The sequence below is a fragment of the Coregonus clupeaformis genome, chromosome 20 (genome assembly GCF_020615455.1).
Source record: "Coregonus clupeaformis isolate EN_2021a chromosome 20, ASM2061545v1, whole genome shotgun sequence".
In the NCBI taxonomy this organism is placed as follows: domain Eukaryota; kingdom Metazoa; phylum Chordata; class Actinopteri; order Salmoniformes; family Salmonidae; genus Coregonus; species Coregonus clupeaformis.
Window position 1 is genome coordinate 61,390,523 of NC_059211.1, and position 17,363 is coordinate 61,407,885.

Genomic DNA, 17,363 nt, shown 5'->3' on the forward strand with positions numbered 1-17,363 from the left:
CAAATTGACAAACAGTGACTGGGACTACATCTCCCATGATGCTCGTGTCGCTGTTCCCCTCACCTCACGGAAGTAGTGTTCAAAATGGCGGAGCTGCAGACACTGTTCCAGCTTGGTCTGGTGTCTCTCCCAGAAATCATCAAACGCTGTCTCTGTCTCATCCAGCTGGCCCAGCAGTCTACACACGGATGGAGGAAGAACGATAGATGAATGAAGGGATGGAGAGAGACAGAGAGAGAGATGGATGGAGGGAGGGAGAGATGGATGGAGGGAGGGAGGGAGGGAGGGAGGGAGGGAGGGAGGGAGGGAGGGAGGGAGGGAGGGAAGGGAAAAATGGAAAGGGAATGAAAGATAGAGGAGAACCTGAGTCAAAGAAAAATGCTAATAATCGTATTTCAGCTTGGATCTCAAAGTATCACTCAGTGAAACCAGTGGAGATCAGAAGTAGCTATTCATTGAAATCTAACCAAGTTCAGTCCTGTGTTTAATCAAATCCCTTACATAACCAACTCCTCCACTTTACAGCATAACCAACTCCTCCACTTTACAGCATAACCACCTCCTCCACTTTACAGCATAACCAACTCCTCCACTTTACAGCATAACCAACTCCTCCACTTTACAGCATAACCAACTCCTCCACTTTACAGCATAACCAACTCCTCCACTTTACAGCATAACCAACTCCTCCACTTTACAGCATAACCAACTCCTCCACTTTACAGCATAACCAACTCCTCCACTTTACAGCATAACCAACTCCTCCACTTTACAGTATAACCAACTCCTCCACTTTACAGTATAACCAACTCCTCCACTTTACAGCATAACCAACTCCTCCACTTTACAGCATAACCAACTCCTCCACTTTACAGCATAACCAACTCCTCCACTTTACAGTATAACCAACTCCTCCACTTTACAGTATAACCAACTCCTCCACTTTACAGTATAACCAACTTCATGTTTTGGGATATGAAACACTCTGCAGTTTCCTTTCCTTTGGGCTTGTTCTCCCAATTCTGCTCTGCAGCTGTGAGTGCTGCCACTATGCATCCTGTCCCCGTCACCGTATTCCCAAAATACACCACGGGGGCAGATTTCACTGCAGCGCGGCGCGGCAGAACACTGCCTAGAAGGATCAGGGTCATGGTGGAGATTTCTAGAGTAGAGTTCTAGGTAACTTCTATCAATACACACCACCATTGTTACTAGACAACATGAATCTTGACTGTTCCATAACCAGTTGGACCTCAGGATATCTGTCATGTATCTGTGTCTTCTTTACTGTCTCTGTGGCTCCTACTGTACCCTGTCCCTTTCTCAACCTATTTTGTTAGCATTAAAGGGACAGTTCAAACTAAAATTGATATGGCGCCAAACTTTCCCATTCATTTAGGATTGAGGCATACATACAGATTTAGTATGATCTAAACATTTACATTTTAGTCATTTAGCAGACGCTCTTATCCAGAGCGACTTACAGTTAGTGAGTGCATACATTTTTTAAATTAATTTTTTAAACAACAACAACTTTAGACCACTTCTGAGGTATGAGAGTACCTCTAAGCCTGACCCTTGACCCCTGTCCCCTCTGACCTCTGCACGGTGGCCAGGTTCTCCAGCTCGTCCTGGTTCATTGTATAGTCGGGTTCTCTCTGCAGGGGCTCGTTGATGCTCTCCAGGAGTCGGCCCCCCTGGCCCAGGGCCACACACAGGTCCTCCTGGGAGAGAGACAAGACATGGATACATCACAGTTAGAAGGATCTACCATTGGACAGTACAGAGTATACGGTCTCAGCTACAGCCAAAGTCTGTTCTTCAGTATATCTTTCCCCTGAGAAACACTACCATTAGCAAAGGAATGTTTAATCGTGCCTTGAATTTCAAATGAATTGACCTCAACACTTCCACTTAAAACATGGAGTTGTTGGTATAGTCTGTATATTAATGACTTGGTCTCTCCATGCCCTTACCTTCATCTGTCCCTTCTTCTCGGTGTGTGTGGCCAGCAGGTTGGAGGTGGCCTGGGCGTCGTTGGGTAGCTCAGTCTCAGCTAGCTCCGTCCCAAACGACTGCAGGGTCTGAGCCGTGGTCTTCACCATCAGAGCAAAGGCCTCGATAGCCTGAGGACCGGACAAACACAACCCACCCGTGTCATCACAGGTTATAAACACACACATCCTATTGAGTGAGATGGGGCAGACTAACGGAAAGAGTTCAGGTCAGTGTGCAGATATCAAGTTAGGATTGGGCACTATGTAGTTAGTCAGGGGTCTGGTGGGAAGGGTATGGTAGTAGGGTACTCACGGTGCGGTGTGAGATCCAGGTATCATGGCAGTAATCCTGGGTTCCTCCCAGCTCCTGGGGCAGCTGAGTCCGGTCGATGTAGGCATGGAGCTCCGTCACAGAGCTCAGCATCACCACCTGAGACACAGGGAGGAGAGTCAACACACAGTACACACGTTAGCCTACATATGAGACGCATACAAACGTCCACTAACATCCTTACATCAGACAAGCACATGCATATAAAAAAACATACCGGCACCTTCATCTTGAACTCATCCCTGTTGAACTTGAAGAAGATGTCGGAGAGCGTCCGCTGGAATAAGGTGGAGGGCCGCAAGACCAGAACCAGCTGTAAATTCCCTGGGAATGAGCCCTGTGGAACACACACATTAAATACTTTGTTTTTGTTGGTGGATAACCTGTCAGAAGTCTTATGGATGTAATTGATACAAATTAAATGAACACACTTACACATGCCTTACAGGAAAGAGTGGTAAATCAGTGTAGTGATTTGTCTTGATTAGCAACTCCAGTGTATATTTGGCCTTGTGTTTTAGGTTATTGTCCTGCTGAAATTTGAATTTGTCTCCCAGTGTCTGATGGAAAGCAGACTGAACCAGGCTTTCCTCTAGGATTTTGCCTGTGCTTAGCGCTGTTCCCTTTCTTTTTATCCTAAAAAACTCCCTAGTCCTTGCCGATGACAAGCATACAAATAACATGATGCAGCCACCACCATAATTGAAAATATGGAGAGTGGTACTCAGTGATGTGTTGGATTTCCCCCAAACATAACGCTTTTTTATTCAGGACATAAAGTTAATTTCTTTGCAGTTTTACTTTAGTGCCTTATTGCAAACATGATGCATGTTTTGGAATATGTTTTATTCTGTACAGGCTTCCTTCTTTCACTCTGTCAATTAGGTTAGTATTGTGGAGTAACTAAAATGTTGTTGATCCGTCCTCAGTTTCTCCTATCACAGCCATTAAACTCTAACTGTTTTAAAGTCACCATTGGACTCATGGTGAAATCCCTGAGTGGTTCCTTCCTCTCCAGCAACTGAGTTAGGAAGGACACCTGTATATTTGTAGTGACTGGGTGTATTGATAAACCATCCAAAGTGTAATTAATAACTTCACCATGCTCAAAGGGATATTCAATGTCTGCTTTCTTATTTTTACCCATCTACCAATAGGTGGCTTTCTTTGAAAGGCATTGGAAAACCATTTTAAATGCAGGCTGTAACACAACAAAATGTGGAAAAAGTCAAGAAGTGTGAATACTTTCGGAAGGCACTGTAAGCCCGATTGTTAGTAGCTTGTTGTAACAGGAGTTGTGAATTACTCTGCTCTACAGGGGGGTGTTTAATCGATACTACAAGACTAGCTACAGTAGGACAATCTTCCTCAGCCTAGGGTACACAACAACAACAACACAACCCACCGTAGAACCAACATACCCACAGAGTGATGTAGCATCACCACACTCCACTGCTGCAGCCTACATATATAGTAGGCTGAGTGAGCTTCAACCAACATCACTGGTGGTGCAGCCAAAAATATCTAGTGCATGTTATAAAAGAGGTGCATCTCTCTCGTTTTAGAATAGGTACTTTTATTGAATGCTTTGGGTTGAAAATACAGAGAAGAGATTTCGCCAGAAAACCCTGAAACCACACAGCAACTGACATAGCCTGAATATAGCCTATTGTCTGAGTCAGAGCCATATACAGCACATGTACTGTACATACAGTTATATACACACTCCCCTACGTATTTATTTGGGCAGTGAAGCTAAAAATGCATTTGCAGTATATTTTGGTTGTGTTTACAGGCATAAAATCATATCCCCCCCCAAAATGCTAACCTTCCCTGTTATTGGTAATGGTGAGAGGTAAGCATGTTTTGGGGGCATGATCTCATTAATGTAGAAGTGTTCAGAAACATATTCTATTCTTATTTACAGTAAAAGTGACAATATATTATTTACCATTAATTTCTATTGGGCACAACATAATCTGAAACACAACCAAAACAAACTACAAATGCATCCAAATATAACATTTTTGACTCAATCCAAATACTTATGACACCTTCAAATTGTGGGACTTAGATACATAGTGCTTTAGGCTGTAACACAACAAAATGTTGAATAAGTCAAGGGGTATAAATACTTTCTGAAGGCACTGTATGTAAGAAAATACCCTCAAATAAAAGGTGACATTGTGTACAGTCGCCTCATATCAAACATTTGATCTCAAATCCAAAAGGCTGGACTAGAGAGACAAATTAAACGTTTTAGCTTTACTGTTCAAGTAAATACATAGAGGAGTGTAGGTTTGTAACCACAGTACAATTTTTCTGCAAATCACAATTCCAATTTGCAGCATAAGGTTCTATTTCAGCAGTATGATGCCATCTCATATTGCCAAACGGCTGTTCCCAGAGAATAGCCCACTACATCCACACACAGCTTCTTACCAACCCTGCATGACCACGTTGTCATGGAAACTGCCATCCTTGGGAGAAAGAGATGAGATTACACACACTGACGGTTTCCATGTCTGTCACACGGCCAGTGTATTTTTATATTAATTAAATGCATCTAGTAAATGAAGGACTGCTCACAGAATGTGTCAATGACCAGGTTTCGAACCTGGATCTCAAGACTGCTTTAGCCCACTGAGCTAAAGACCTAGGCATTCGCTCGGGGAGCTAACACGTGTCTTCAGGTGTCAGGCAAGGTCACTCAAATCTGAGTGTATTACTGAACTACCACTGCTACATCAATGAAGAGATCCTGATAGAGATCCCTCATCTTCATTACACATCTCTCTCTCTCCCCCGCTCTAGTGTGCTTTACCCATCCAATTCATTATTTATCTCCTAATCAATAATCCAGCGCATGGTCACACTGTTCTATCCTGCATGTTGGGCTCCCGAGTGGTGCAGCGGTCTAAGGCACTGCATCTCAGTGCTTGAGGCGTCACTACAGACCCCCTGGTTTGATTCCAGGCTGTATCACAACCGGCGGTGATTGGGAGTCCCATAGGGAAGCGCACAATTGGCCCAGCCTCGTCCGGGTTTGGCCGGTGTAGGCCGTCATTGTAAATAAGAATTTGTTCTTAACTGACTTGCCTAGTTAAATAAAAATGTGACGTGACACTAATAAACTACTTGATAGAGTGGGACTGGGTCTGTTTGGGACTGGGTCTGTTTGGGACTGGGTCTGTTTGGGACTGGGTCTGTTTGGGACTGGGTCTATTTAGGACTGGGTCTATTTAGGACTGGGTCTGTTTGGGACTGGGTCTATTTAGGACTGGGTCTATTTAGGACTGGGTCTGTTTGGGACTGGGTCTGTTTGGGACTGGGTCTGATTGGGACTGGGTCTATTTGGGACTGGGTCTATTTGGGACTGGAGCAAGCCTGCTGTGATTAGATCTTGATTGTTATTAGGCTCCTCCTCTCTGTATATCTTTGGATTTTGAACCCTATTTGCACAGTATATGGCCCCTGTCTGTCACAGTAACCCATCAATATGTTTTGGAGAGCTTGGAGTTTGCTGACACTAAAATCATAAAAGCACTTTAACAGCGGGCGGGCGGACATTAAAAACCATTTAATGACAACATGGAAGGAGGTTCTTAACCTTCAACTGTGATTTCCATAACAATACCATTCCATTTAGTCTGACTCTGGTATATCCAATGAAAGCTCATGTTAACCCCAACTACACAGCATATCATATATCAAGTAATAATGGAACACATATTAGAATAACGATTTTCACTGGGGTCTCAGTCGGGGGGGGGGACGACGACTCACCCCATCCACCGCTGATGTGTAGCAGCACCCACTTGGGTGATAGGTGGCGGCCATGTTGCAACAGAACACTCAAACCACACATCGGCTAGCTATTACGGTGGAACGACTTTTTGGGTAATTTTTTCTGAACACGTTTTTCGATCTACAACGTCATTCTGTAGGGAGTACCATATAGACAGAACATTGATCAGGATAACCTTGACAAATGTCAGCTACAGAGGAAGATACATGACCTCCATCCTATGGCATTACAAGCACATTCACTAGACATGCCAAACACACACACACACACACACACACACACACACGCCCCTCTACCTCCCCCCTGCCTCCCCCACCTCCTCCTCTCCATAGCCCAGCCCCTCTACCTTCCCCCCTGCCTCCCTCCTCCTCCTCTCCATAGCCCAGCCCCTCTACCTCCACCCTGCCTCCCCCCTCCTCCTCTCCATAGCCCAGCCCCTCTACCTCCCCCCTGCCTCCCCCTCCTCCTCTCCATAGCCCAGCCCCTCTACCTCCCCCCCTCCTCCTCCTCCCCAGAGCCCAGCCCCTCTACCTCCCCCTCCATAGCCCAGCCCCTCTACCTCCCCCTGCCTCCCTCCTCCTCCTCCTCCCCAGAGCCCAGCCCCTCTACCTCCCCCAGAGCCCAGCCCCTCTAACTCCCCCCTGCCTCCCCCCACCTCCTCCTCTCCATAGCCCAGCCCCTCTACCTCCCCCTGCCTCCCCCACCTCCTCCTCTCCATAGCCCAGCCCCTCTACCCCCCCCTCCTCCTCCTCCTCCTCCCCCCTCCTCCTCCTCCTCCTCTCCATAGCCCAGCCCCTCTACCTCCCCCTGCCTCCCTCCTCCTCCTCCTCTCCATAGCCCAGCCCCTCTACCTCTCCCCTGCCTCCCCACACCTCCTCCTCTCCATAGCCCAGCCCCTCTACTTCCCCCCTGCCTCACCCCACCTCCTCCTCCCCAGAGCCCCTACCTCCCCCTGCCTCCCCCTCCTCCTCCTCCTCCTCTACATAGCCCAGCCCCTCTACCTCCCCCCCCTGCCTCCCTCCTCAGCCTCCTCCTCTCCATAGCCCAGCCCCTCTACCTCCCCCTGCCTCCTCCTCTCCATAGCCCAGCCCCTCTACCTCCCCCTGCCTCCCTCCTCCTCCTCTCCATAGCCCAGCCCCTCTACCTCTCCCCTGCCTCCCCCCACCTCCTCCTCTCCATAGCCCAGCCCCTCTACCTCCCCCCTGCCTCCCTCCTCCTCCCCCTCCTCCTCTCCATAGCCCAGCCCCTATACCTCCCCCCTGCCTCCTCCCTCCTCCTCTCCATAGCCCAGCCCCTCTACCTCTCCCATGCCACCTCCTCCTCTCCATAGCCCAGCCCCCCTCCTCCTCCTCTCCATAGCCCAGCCCCTCTACCTCTCCCATGCCTCCCCCACCTCCTCCCCTCAATAGCCCAGCCCCTCACCTCCCCCATGCCTCCCTCCTCCTCCTCTCCATAGCCCAGCCCCTCTACCTCTCCCATGCCTCCCCCACCTCCTCCCCTCAATAGCCCAGCCCCTCTACCTGCCTCCCTCCTCCTCCTCTCCATAGCCCAGCCCCTCTACCTCCCCCCTGCCTTCCTCCTCCTCCTCCTCCTCCCCATAGCCCAGCCCCTCTACCTCCCCCGCCTCCCTCCTCCTCCTCCTCTCCACAGCCCAGCCCCTCTACCTCCCCCTGCATCCCCCCACCTCCTCCTCTCCATAGCCCAGCCCCTCTACCTCCCCACTGCCTCCCTCCTCCTCCTCTCCACAGCCCAGCCCCTCTACCTCCCCCATGCCTCCCTCCTCCTCCTCTCCATAGCCCAGCCCCTCTACCTCCCCCCTGCACCCCCCACCTCCTCCTCTCCATAGCCCAGCCCCTCTACCTCCCCCCTGCCTCCCCCACATCCTCCTCTCCATAGCCCAGCCCCTCTACCTCCCCCCTGCCTCCCTCCTCCTCCTCTCCATAGCCCAGCCCCTCTACCTCCCCCCTGCCTCCCTCAAAATCACACACTGCATGCTTGAGTGTGTGAGTGTGTGTGTTTGCCCTTGGGGACACCACACTGATACTCTACTCTACTAATCAGCAGGTTTCCACAGCCTCTTTACACACTACTATCACTGTAGGGAAATCAATGAACACACACACACTTAACAGAGGCTTACAGAGGACAACTGTCCCACCTCAGCTATGTTAACAGCTAAACACCAGCCTCCTCCCCTCCCCTGTCACATGGACAGACCCAATGGGCTGGAATGGGCCATTATGGCTGAAACAGCCCATTATTATTGGGGGGCTGACAGGCCCATATAAGGAGAGTGATGGAGACATTATGGTTTGCTGATGGGAGATGGGTGAGCAAAAGGTTAACATTTGTCAGTGTTATATTTATATAAATATAAAAGTAATATTTATGTTTTGTTTGGCTGTTTCATAACTCTGCATGTATTGCCAACATTATGAAGAACACATAGATGTGAAGCATGTATCAAGTTATTAACGTGATGCCTGACTGACTTTCCTGGAACTCATTGTCGGTGTTTCATGTTCATCAGGGTCCAATTAGCACACATTAACATATATAAAAATGCTTTAGAATGCGGTTTAGAATGGGGTAGAGACCACATACACGCACACACACACAATGTGTCTATACACTTAAATGCCTTAGATTTCACTGTGCGATAACAGGAGCTGTCCATTGGGCAGTGTTGCTGAAAGCTCCAGTTATGTATGTATGGAGAGATTCATGATGGAGGGGCCTTACTCAATCCCCCTATCCCCTCCCTACTCAAGCCCCACATCCCTTCCCTCCTCAATCACCCTATCCCCTCCCTACTCAATCCCCCTATCCCCTCCCTACTCAATCTCCCTATCCCTTCCCTATTCAAACCCCCTATCCCCTCCCTACTCAATCCCCTTCACTCCTCAATCACCCTATCCCCTCCCTACTAAATCCCCCTATCCCTTCCCTCCTCAATCACCCTATCCCCTCCAGCTACAGCCACAGCTGTTGAGCTGTCACAACCTGTACCACATGCAGTGAGAGAGACAGACAGAGGAGACAGACAGAGTGTGAGTGTGAGAGGTAGCGAGAGAGAGAGAGAGAACAAAATAGCATTTTGTGAGAAAATCATGATGAAAGTGGCCATTTTAGGCCCTTTTTAGACCTATAAAACCGTACATAATACAGACAACATCTTGGTGCAGTTATACTCCTTACAGTGTGCTCTAAAATACGGAGTATGAAAACGCGATCGAGTGAGCCATCCTATCCTATCCTATCACTCCTGCAGGTTGAAGTGAGCGTGATGTTGTATAATCTGAAAGGAGGTGATGATGCTACAGTACCCTCCTGCAGAACTAGGCTAGTAGTTACAGTTTTACCAGACAGTAAGACACCTCACAGAGAAGTCTGCACTGTGCCACTACTCCGATATACAAACGTTTCCTCTCCATCAGCACATCTCTAACACCTCACAACCCCACTTGTCATTAAGGTGTATGACCTACAGATTACACACATACCCTCAGCATACAGTGTTAATGAGGCGCGCGACACACACACACACACACACACACACACGGTGGGTTACTCACTGCAATGCGTAGCAGGGTCCCCTTGACGGCGGTCCATCTGTCCTGACGGCGGTCGATGACCAGGATGAAGCCCACTCCAGACGCTGTCACACTGCAGGAGAGCGAGACACGGTCACCACAGCAACATGGATGTGTGTGTATGTTACCACGGTTACATGGATGTGTGTGTATGTGTGTATCCTCTTAATGACAGGACCCTTGACTTGACCAAGATCACAGGCTACCCACAGGCAGTGGCATTAGAAGAGCCCGCTCAATCCCTGTGTGTGTGTGGTGTGTGTGTGTGTGTGTGTGTGTGTGTGTGTAGATTGTGTCCAAAAATACAAGGAGAGTGTCGCTGGCAGCACACGTTTACATCTCAGTCAATTAGCAGATGCTCTTAAGAAGAGCGACAACCGCACACACAAACAGAAATGTGAAAGAGTCAATACTGCTGAGGTGGTCCATGTACATCAACACAGCCAGGAGAAAAGCCATCATCCATTCATCACCCTGCTGTGCACGCACGCACACACACACACACACACACACACACACACACACACACACACACACAACGGTAGAAAACACACTACCAAAATTCTGCCGCTTCCTCAGGTTAATCCCATTGATGTCACACGACAGGATATGTCTGTTATTCCCAAATGTTATTCCCAAAACCTCCTCAATAGAATGTAATCTCCTTCTCCCATTCCTTTTCTCTGGTATTCCGGTTTTCCCTCTCTGCAGATCCCGTTTGCCAAGCACCAACGTTCTGTTTACAGCTCTGATAGAACGGGAGCCAACCGCCAAGCCCCGCCCCCCCGAGAACAACTCTCCTCTGCGTACCCGCTTCTCTACACCAGCCAATCAACTCAGCCCTGCATCTCCTGCTGCTCCCCCACAGCCTATCACAGAGGAGCATACGGGTGATGGACAGCGGTGGCGGGTGTGTGTATGAATGGCTCATGAGCAGAGGGGGGCGGGACATCTGATGGAGAATGAGATGAGATCCACCCCCCTTTAGCTGGTAGGAGAGGGAACCGCAAAATGCTCATAAATTAAATTGCCGCCATGACAGTGGTGTGCACACACACACACAGCTTTCTTCTCGTTTAGCTAAAGAGCTTCCCCTCCCCTCTTCTTCCCCCCTCCCCCTCCTTTCCTCCCTCTCTCTCTCTCTCCTCAGCAGCATGTGTGTTGGCAGTGAGGAGAGCACACTGAGGTAAAGGACAAGGAGGGAGCCATAGGAGAGAGATAGAAAGAGAGAGATTTATTGAAATAAAAGGTAGAGAGACGAACAAAGAGAGAGAGCAAGAGGAGAGGAGGAAGTGAGAGAAAGAGGAGAGAGCATGCATCTTGTAAGATAAAACAGACGGTGATATGACTTTATCCAGTAGTACTAATCAGGACCTTCCATAGGCCTGAACTGGCAGCATGATGGATGTTCCTCTATAGGACCCAGTGTTAAATACAACACTCTGATTCAGAGATACACTCATAGTGATTAAACATCCAGGACCCCCGTCTCTATACCCCCTCTTTCTCTTCTATATCTCCTCTTCCAGCTCCCTCTTTCTACCCCCTTATAGTCACTCACGCTTTCTCTCTGACAAGCGAGAGAGAGAGAGAGCGAGAGAGAGAGAAAGAAAGAGAGCGAGAGAGAGAGAAAGAAAGAGAGCGAGAGAGAGAGCGAGAGAGAGAGAGAAAGAAAGAGAGCGAGAGAAAGCAAGAGAGAAAGGGAGAGGCACAGAGAAAGAGAAGGAAAGCGAGGGAATAAAAGAAAGAAAGCTAGAGTGCAACAGAGAAAGAAAGCACCCCCACTCTCTCTCTTTCTCTCTCTCTAGCATCAGAGGTACATGGGGAGTTGTCTGCCTTCTGAACAACCCCTGGTCTTAGTAACAGCTCAGTCACACACCACAACTGAATAACTGAATATGCATCTCAGGTAGAAACTCATTCATGAATTTGATACAGATGGGTTCCCTCCGGCTGTAGCAAATGGATACCATATGTTACTATATTACTTATAAATATTGGTTTTCTTTCTTGTTTTGTCAACTCAAATTAAATATGTCCGAAATTACATCTTTACATCTTTGCCAGAACTCCTGTCTATGACAAGCTGCTTCCATATAGTAGCTGAGCCCTGGAGTCTTTTAACCAATGGACCCCAGAGGACATTAGATATACAGGAGTCTCTTTCATTAACACCTCCATCTCCTGTCCTCTACACCAGTCATGCTCCGTCTCTCCCAGCCCCCCTGGCCAACTCCCACAGGACCCAGGGGTCAGGGGTCAGGGGTTAAAGCTTTCACCAGTAGCTAATGGGGAGGGGAGGATACGGATCATTGTATTACTTTTTATATTTATTCAACATTTGTTAATATCTGGAATTCCTATTGAGATAGAGAATATCATGGGATATCTGGCCAAGAAGGTTGTTCCTGTATATAAACAGGACTAGCATAACCTCCAGGACATACAACACATGTACCAGCTGCAGCAACTTTGAGGTGTAATATAGATGCCAACTATAATGGTTAAGATACAGTCCTGCATAAGACAAGTTCACTTTGTTGTATGGATGGAGATTCATTGTTCTGTTCAAACAAAGGAACTGTGAAAATAGTTCTACACTGACATCTGCTGGCAGGCTATGGTACCACACACCACTTCCTCAACTTTACAAAGAAATGACAAGTTCAAGCATATGAGTGTGCATTGCATTGTGTGTGTCACCTGGGCACACTGGTCAGGTAGGTCAGCACGTTGTGGAACTCCTCCTCCTGGAGCTCGCCGAACGCAGGGAAGTCTGGGAACACGATGATAGGACTGCCGTTCTCCCCTCGGCCCCCTGGGGGAAAAAATGGGGACGTTTGATTATTGGCCATAATTCTGCTCTCAATTAGACAGGACGTACCACCCCCCAGACCCCCTTTTCAGACCCCCACAGAATAGACATAGTGACAAGATGGATAGCTTTGGAATCCTTCTATTTCATATACATCATATTGATAATGTCCATTATTCTTCTGTTAGATATAGCTAACCCACCCACCCCAGTGAGATGAACACCCAGAGCAGTGGTTCTCAAGCCTCTCCTCGAGGACCCCCAGCCGTCCATGTATTTACAACTATTCCACAGCTAGCACACCGGATTCAACTTGTCAACTAATCATCAAGCCCTTGACTAGTTGAATCAGGTGAACTAGTTCAGAGCTACAACCAAATTGTGAAACGTCTGGGGGTCCCCGAGGAGAGGTTTGAGAACGACTGACCCAGAGGATTCATGTGACTGTCTGAGTGGGGGAGGGGCAGATTAAAGGATGAGACAGGATCTATCTTCTCTCAACAAAGCCTGGTGTTACTGGGGCTCTGCAGGCTGATATTAGAATGTTTTCTATTTGATCATTTTTCTTCCTTTTTAACTCTGCGTTGTTGGGAAAGGGCTCGTAAGTAAGCATTTCACGGTAAAGTCTACACCTGTTGTATTCGGCGCATGTGACAAATCCATTTTGATTTGATTTAGTGCTGCAGGAGAGCACAGGGAACGAGAAATGTACAGGTGTGAGTAGAGACAATGAGACAGACAGTTTGTGTGTGTGAATCTCTCTCTGCACCAGCCGGGCCAGTCCAGCAGAACCATAGCACTGTGCCCTGCTCCATCTGGTGCCATGTGTGTATGTGTGCCATACAGGCCCCTGACTGAGCGGGGGACTAGAGGAGGACCAGAGAGGTTAATGACTACAACACAAAACTAGGCCTGGAGGCACATCCAACCTCCACACAGAGGAGAGAACACACAGGGAGAACAGGGAAGGAACAGTTAAACATTCCCTGTACTGCAGCAGGAGTCTTTAGTGACCCAGCTAAAACAGTATTGCTGCGTCACACTCTCACACGCTGGGCTTGGAGTCATTCTAGTGGTGTACTTAGGCTGTAGCGTAGAAGTCTGAATTAGAAATAGACCAAGGGTCATCTTCATCAGACTTAGCTGTGTGGTCATATGACTCCTCAGAGGGTGGATAGCGGTCATGAACAAAAACACACACACATACGCACATCACCCCTGGCAACCACAGAGTTATTAAACACACTGACCGAGAGATGTAAAGACAAATATACTCTGTACACAGACTGTACACAACCAAAGAACAGGCTCCAGGCAAGACATGTAACAGCAACCAGAAAAGATAGACAGTTAGGAGCTGAAGCTTGTGAAATTCAGTTAGAGAGACACACACACACTCTCTCGCTCTCAACGGGTGGAGTGTTAAATTCAGTCACACACTCAGCAGCCAATCACAGCAGCACATAGTGCCACACACACTTGGCTCTTCCAACCGTTGCCGGGCCAGGTTGCCAAGTGGATCGCCGTGGCGATTAATTATTCACGGGCCGTCTCTGTGCCGTTATTATCCGTGGTAACCCGACGTGGGGCCCTATCTGGGTTGGCATCGCAGTAGTAACGGAACAAACAGAGTTGGCACAACTCTTTATAAATATGGGTCTGGTGTAGAACAGTTTTCCCCAAAGGTCGGGACGGAACCCACTGTCGGGTCCTTGCAAAAGTCTTAGTTTAGTTAAGTCATACAACAGAAATCAGTTTGCAAAACACTGCTGTACCCTATCTGGCAGCCAGAGTTCTATTCCTGCACTTTTATAAATAGAAAAATGCTGACAGATGATGTTTTGATGTTTAGGCCAGCTACTTCACTCATACAGTGTTATATGATTCATGCTCCATCAGTGTTATTAGCTTCTGCCATATTGCTTAAACTTTTTCCATCTGTGAAGGGAGATCTTCAAGGGCCTTGGCATAGCGTCTTGGGATTGGGTCACTTAGATGTTTGGGATTGTACCACTATTAGAGGCAAATATGAAGGAGGTAGCAATGGAGGGAAAAGAATGAGACCGACCTGAGAGGAAGGCAAACTGTTTCCTGAGGTCAGGATCGATGTCTGCAGCGAACAGACGATCACTCTCCTGCTGCATGATGTCATCTGGAAGATAGGAGAGACAAAACAAATCAGTTACAGTTACATACAGTATTTACAATAATAGATGACAGTTACAGTAATATACTGTATTTACAATAATAGAGCATAGTATTAGTCACACAGTGCACCTGGGATGACATGACAGAGAGAGGAGCAGAGGACTCTGCAGAGGACCCACTGACCCACTTCTCAAGGAGATATCCCCCAAATTCCCCCTTTTCTCCAACTTTCAGTCCCAGTCTCAGTGAGAAAGAGAGAGGGGAGAGCTGAGGGGAGGGGGGAGATGGGAGAGGTGAGGGGAGGGGGAGAGAGGGGAGAGGCTGAGGGGGGGGAGAGAGGGGAGAGGCTGAGGGGGAAAGGGGGGAGAGGTTGAGGGTAGTGGGAGAGAGTGAGGGGAGGGGGGAGAGAGGGGGAGGGGGCAGTAAACAACCTTTATTTCCTCCCCATGAACAGTGTGGATTCTAATAATCAGTTTTGGACTCCAGAACCCTATGTGTCTGTGTCTGTGTGTGTGTGTGTGTGTGTGTGTGTGTGTGAGAGAGTGAGAGAGAGAGGGGGAGAGAGGGCGAAAGACTAGCGGAAAGAGGGGGTTGTTGGGTGGGTATGGTAGTGGTCTTGGGAGTTGGCAATGCCGTGTGTGTGAGTGTGTGTCATACTGTGCGTTGGCTGGCAGTAAGGGAGTGTATTGGTGAGATGTGAGGGTGGTTGCAGGGGATAGTGTATGGTGCTGTTGGCATCATGTGTTGACAGGGAGTAGTGTATGGTGCTGTTGGCATCATGTGTGTTGACAGGTGGTACTGTATGGTGCTGTTGGCATCATGTGTGTTGACAGGGGTACTGTATGGCGCTGTTAGCATCATGTGCTGACAGGGTGTAGTGTATGGTGCTGTTGGCATCGTGTGTTGACAGGAAGTAGTGTATGGTGCTGTTGGCATCATGTGTGTTGACAGGCAGTAGTGTATGGTGCTGTTGGCATCATGCGTGTTGACAGGAGGTAGTGTATGGTGCTGTTGGCATCGTGTGTTGACAGGCTGTACTGTATGGTGCTGTTGGCATCATGTGTGTTGACAGGAGGTAGTGTATGGTGCTGTTGGCATCATGTGTTGACAGGGGTTAGTGTATGGTGCTGTTGGCATCATGTGTGTTGACACGGGATACTGTATGGTGCTGTTGGCATCATGTGTGTTGACGGGGGTACTGTATGGCGCTGTTAGCATCATGTGCTGACAGAGTGTAGTGTATGGTGCTATTGGCATCATGTGTGTTGACAGAGGATACTGTATGGTGCTGTTGGCATCATGTGTGGACAGGCAGTATACTGTATGGTGCTGTTGGCATCATGTGTGTTGAAAGGGGGTACTGTATGGTGCTGTTGGCATCATGTGTGTTGACAGGGGGTAGTGTATGGTACTGCTGGCATCATGTGTGTTGACAGGGGGTAGTATATGGTGCTGTTGGCATGTGTTGACAGATGATACTGTATGGTGCTGTTGGCATCATGTGTGTTGATAGGGGGTACTGTATGGTGCTGTTGGTATTGTGTGTGTTGACAGGGGGTAGTGTATGGTGCTGTTGGTATCCTGTGTGTTGACAGGGAGTAGTGTATGGTGCTGTTGGCATCCTGTGTGTTGACAGGGGGTAGTGTATGGTGCTGTTGGCATCATGTGTGTTGACAGGGTGTAGTGTATGGTGCTGTTGGCATCATGTGTTGAGGGATGGGATCAGAGTACTAAACAAACACACAGTTCAATGTATTTCTCCAGTTTCAGTATTAGCTGTAACAGTCACTGAAGACATTGGCCAACAGCTTCTGACATCAGTGGTATTTTCAGGGTCTTTATGCCAGCGAAGGGATTAAAGACGCACACTTTCCCACTACCCTCCTCCCTCCCCCTCCATCTTTTGTTGTGTCTGGGCCCTGCCTGGGAAACGAATCCCACTCATTGTCCCAGTAAAAGCAGCCGCTGTTTATCACACCAGGGCAGAGTGAACCACAATAGAACCACACATCCATCCACATAGGCTGAAAGAGCATCCAACGTTCTCCAAGAGATATTGAGACATTGATGGTTGCATGCACACTTACTCTTGCACAAACGGTAGAAAGATCATTGTTTCAACAACAGTAGCATCTCCAGGATAAAGAGCTTACAGTTTACCTAATAACTAATGACACGCCTCTTGCCAGCAAAGCGCTGTGTGTTTACTCTGTCAGTGGGTCATTAAACCATGCTTTTCATCTGTCTAGATATAGCCAACTTTTTTGTTGTTGCTGTTGCCTGTTTTGTATGTTATTTTGGCATTAATATGTGTCACATATCAGTGTGCAAACAATGTAAAACAAAATGGTATCATTGACTTAATAAAACCGCACACAAACATGGTCTCTTTTCTGCTTTCTTGAGTAAGGCAGCTCCAAAATGCAGGTGTTTCAGCCTAGATCATTGCTTTCTGAGGTGGTGGGGCAGCCAGCGGAAAATATGGAGCGTAGGGATTGGTAATGTTCTCTAGTTGCGCCGTGATTGGCTCGGTGTTCTGTCACTCATGGGGACACTACATTCCCGCAAAATCTACAGATAGAGCTAGAAAATTCAAGCCTCTTGGGTGCTGCCATAGAGTTACATTAGAAGTGCCCATCCAAGAAGGCTCAAGGTCATTGGCCACAGATAG

At 48.1% G+C, this 17,363-nt stretch overlaps 1 protein-coding gene across 8 annotated transcripts in view; it reads right to left on the reverse strand.

Annotated features, from left to right (window-relative positions):
* Positions 1-17,363, reverse strand: part of mcf2la (mcf.2 cell line derived transforming sequence-like a) — a 41,119-nt gene that overhangs the window by 11,221 nt on the left and 12,535 nt on the right. For 7 of the 8 annotated variants that reach the window (XM_045205630.1, XM_045205636.1, XM_045205635.1 and 4 more), the window contains exons 2-9: positions 14,613-14,696; positions 12,433-12,547; positions 9,712-9,802; positions 2,546-2,665; positions 2,311-2,427; positions 1,977-2,126; positions 1,600-1,724; positions 64-178 (exon numbers count right to left, since the gene is read on the reverse strand). In XM_045205630.1, the coding sequence (XP_045061565.1) occupies positions 64-178; positions 1,600-1,724; positions 1,977-2,126; positions 2,311-2,427; positions 2,546-2,665; positions 9,712-9,802; positions 12,433-12,547; positions 14,613-14,696 (917 nt within the window). The remainder of the gene's footprint in view (positions 1-63; positions 179-1,599; positions 1,725-1,976; positions 2,127-2,310; positions 2,428-2,545; positions 2,666-9,711; positions 9,803-12,432; positions 12,548-14,612; positions 14,697-17,363) is intronic. The other variant, XM_045205631.1, reaches the window with a different exon arrangement.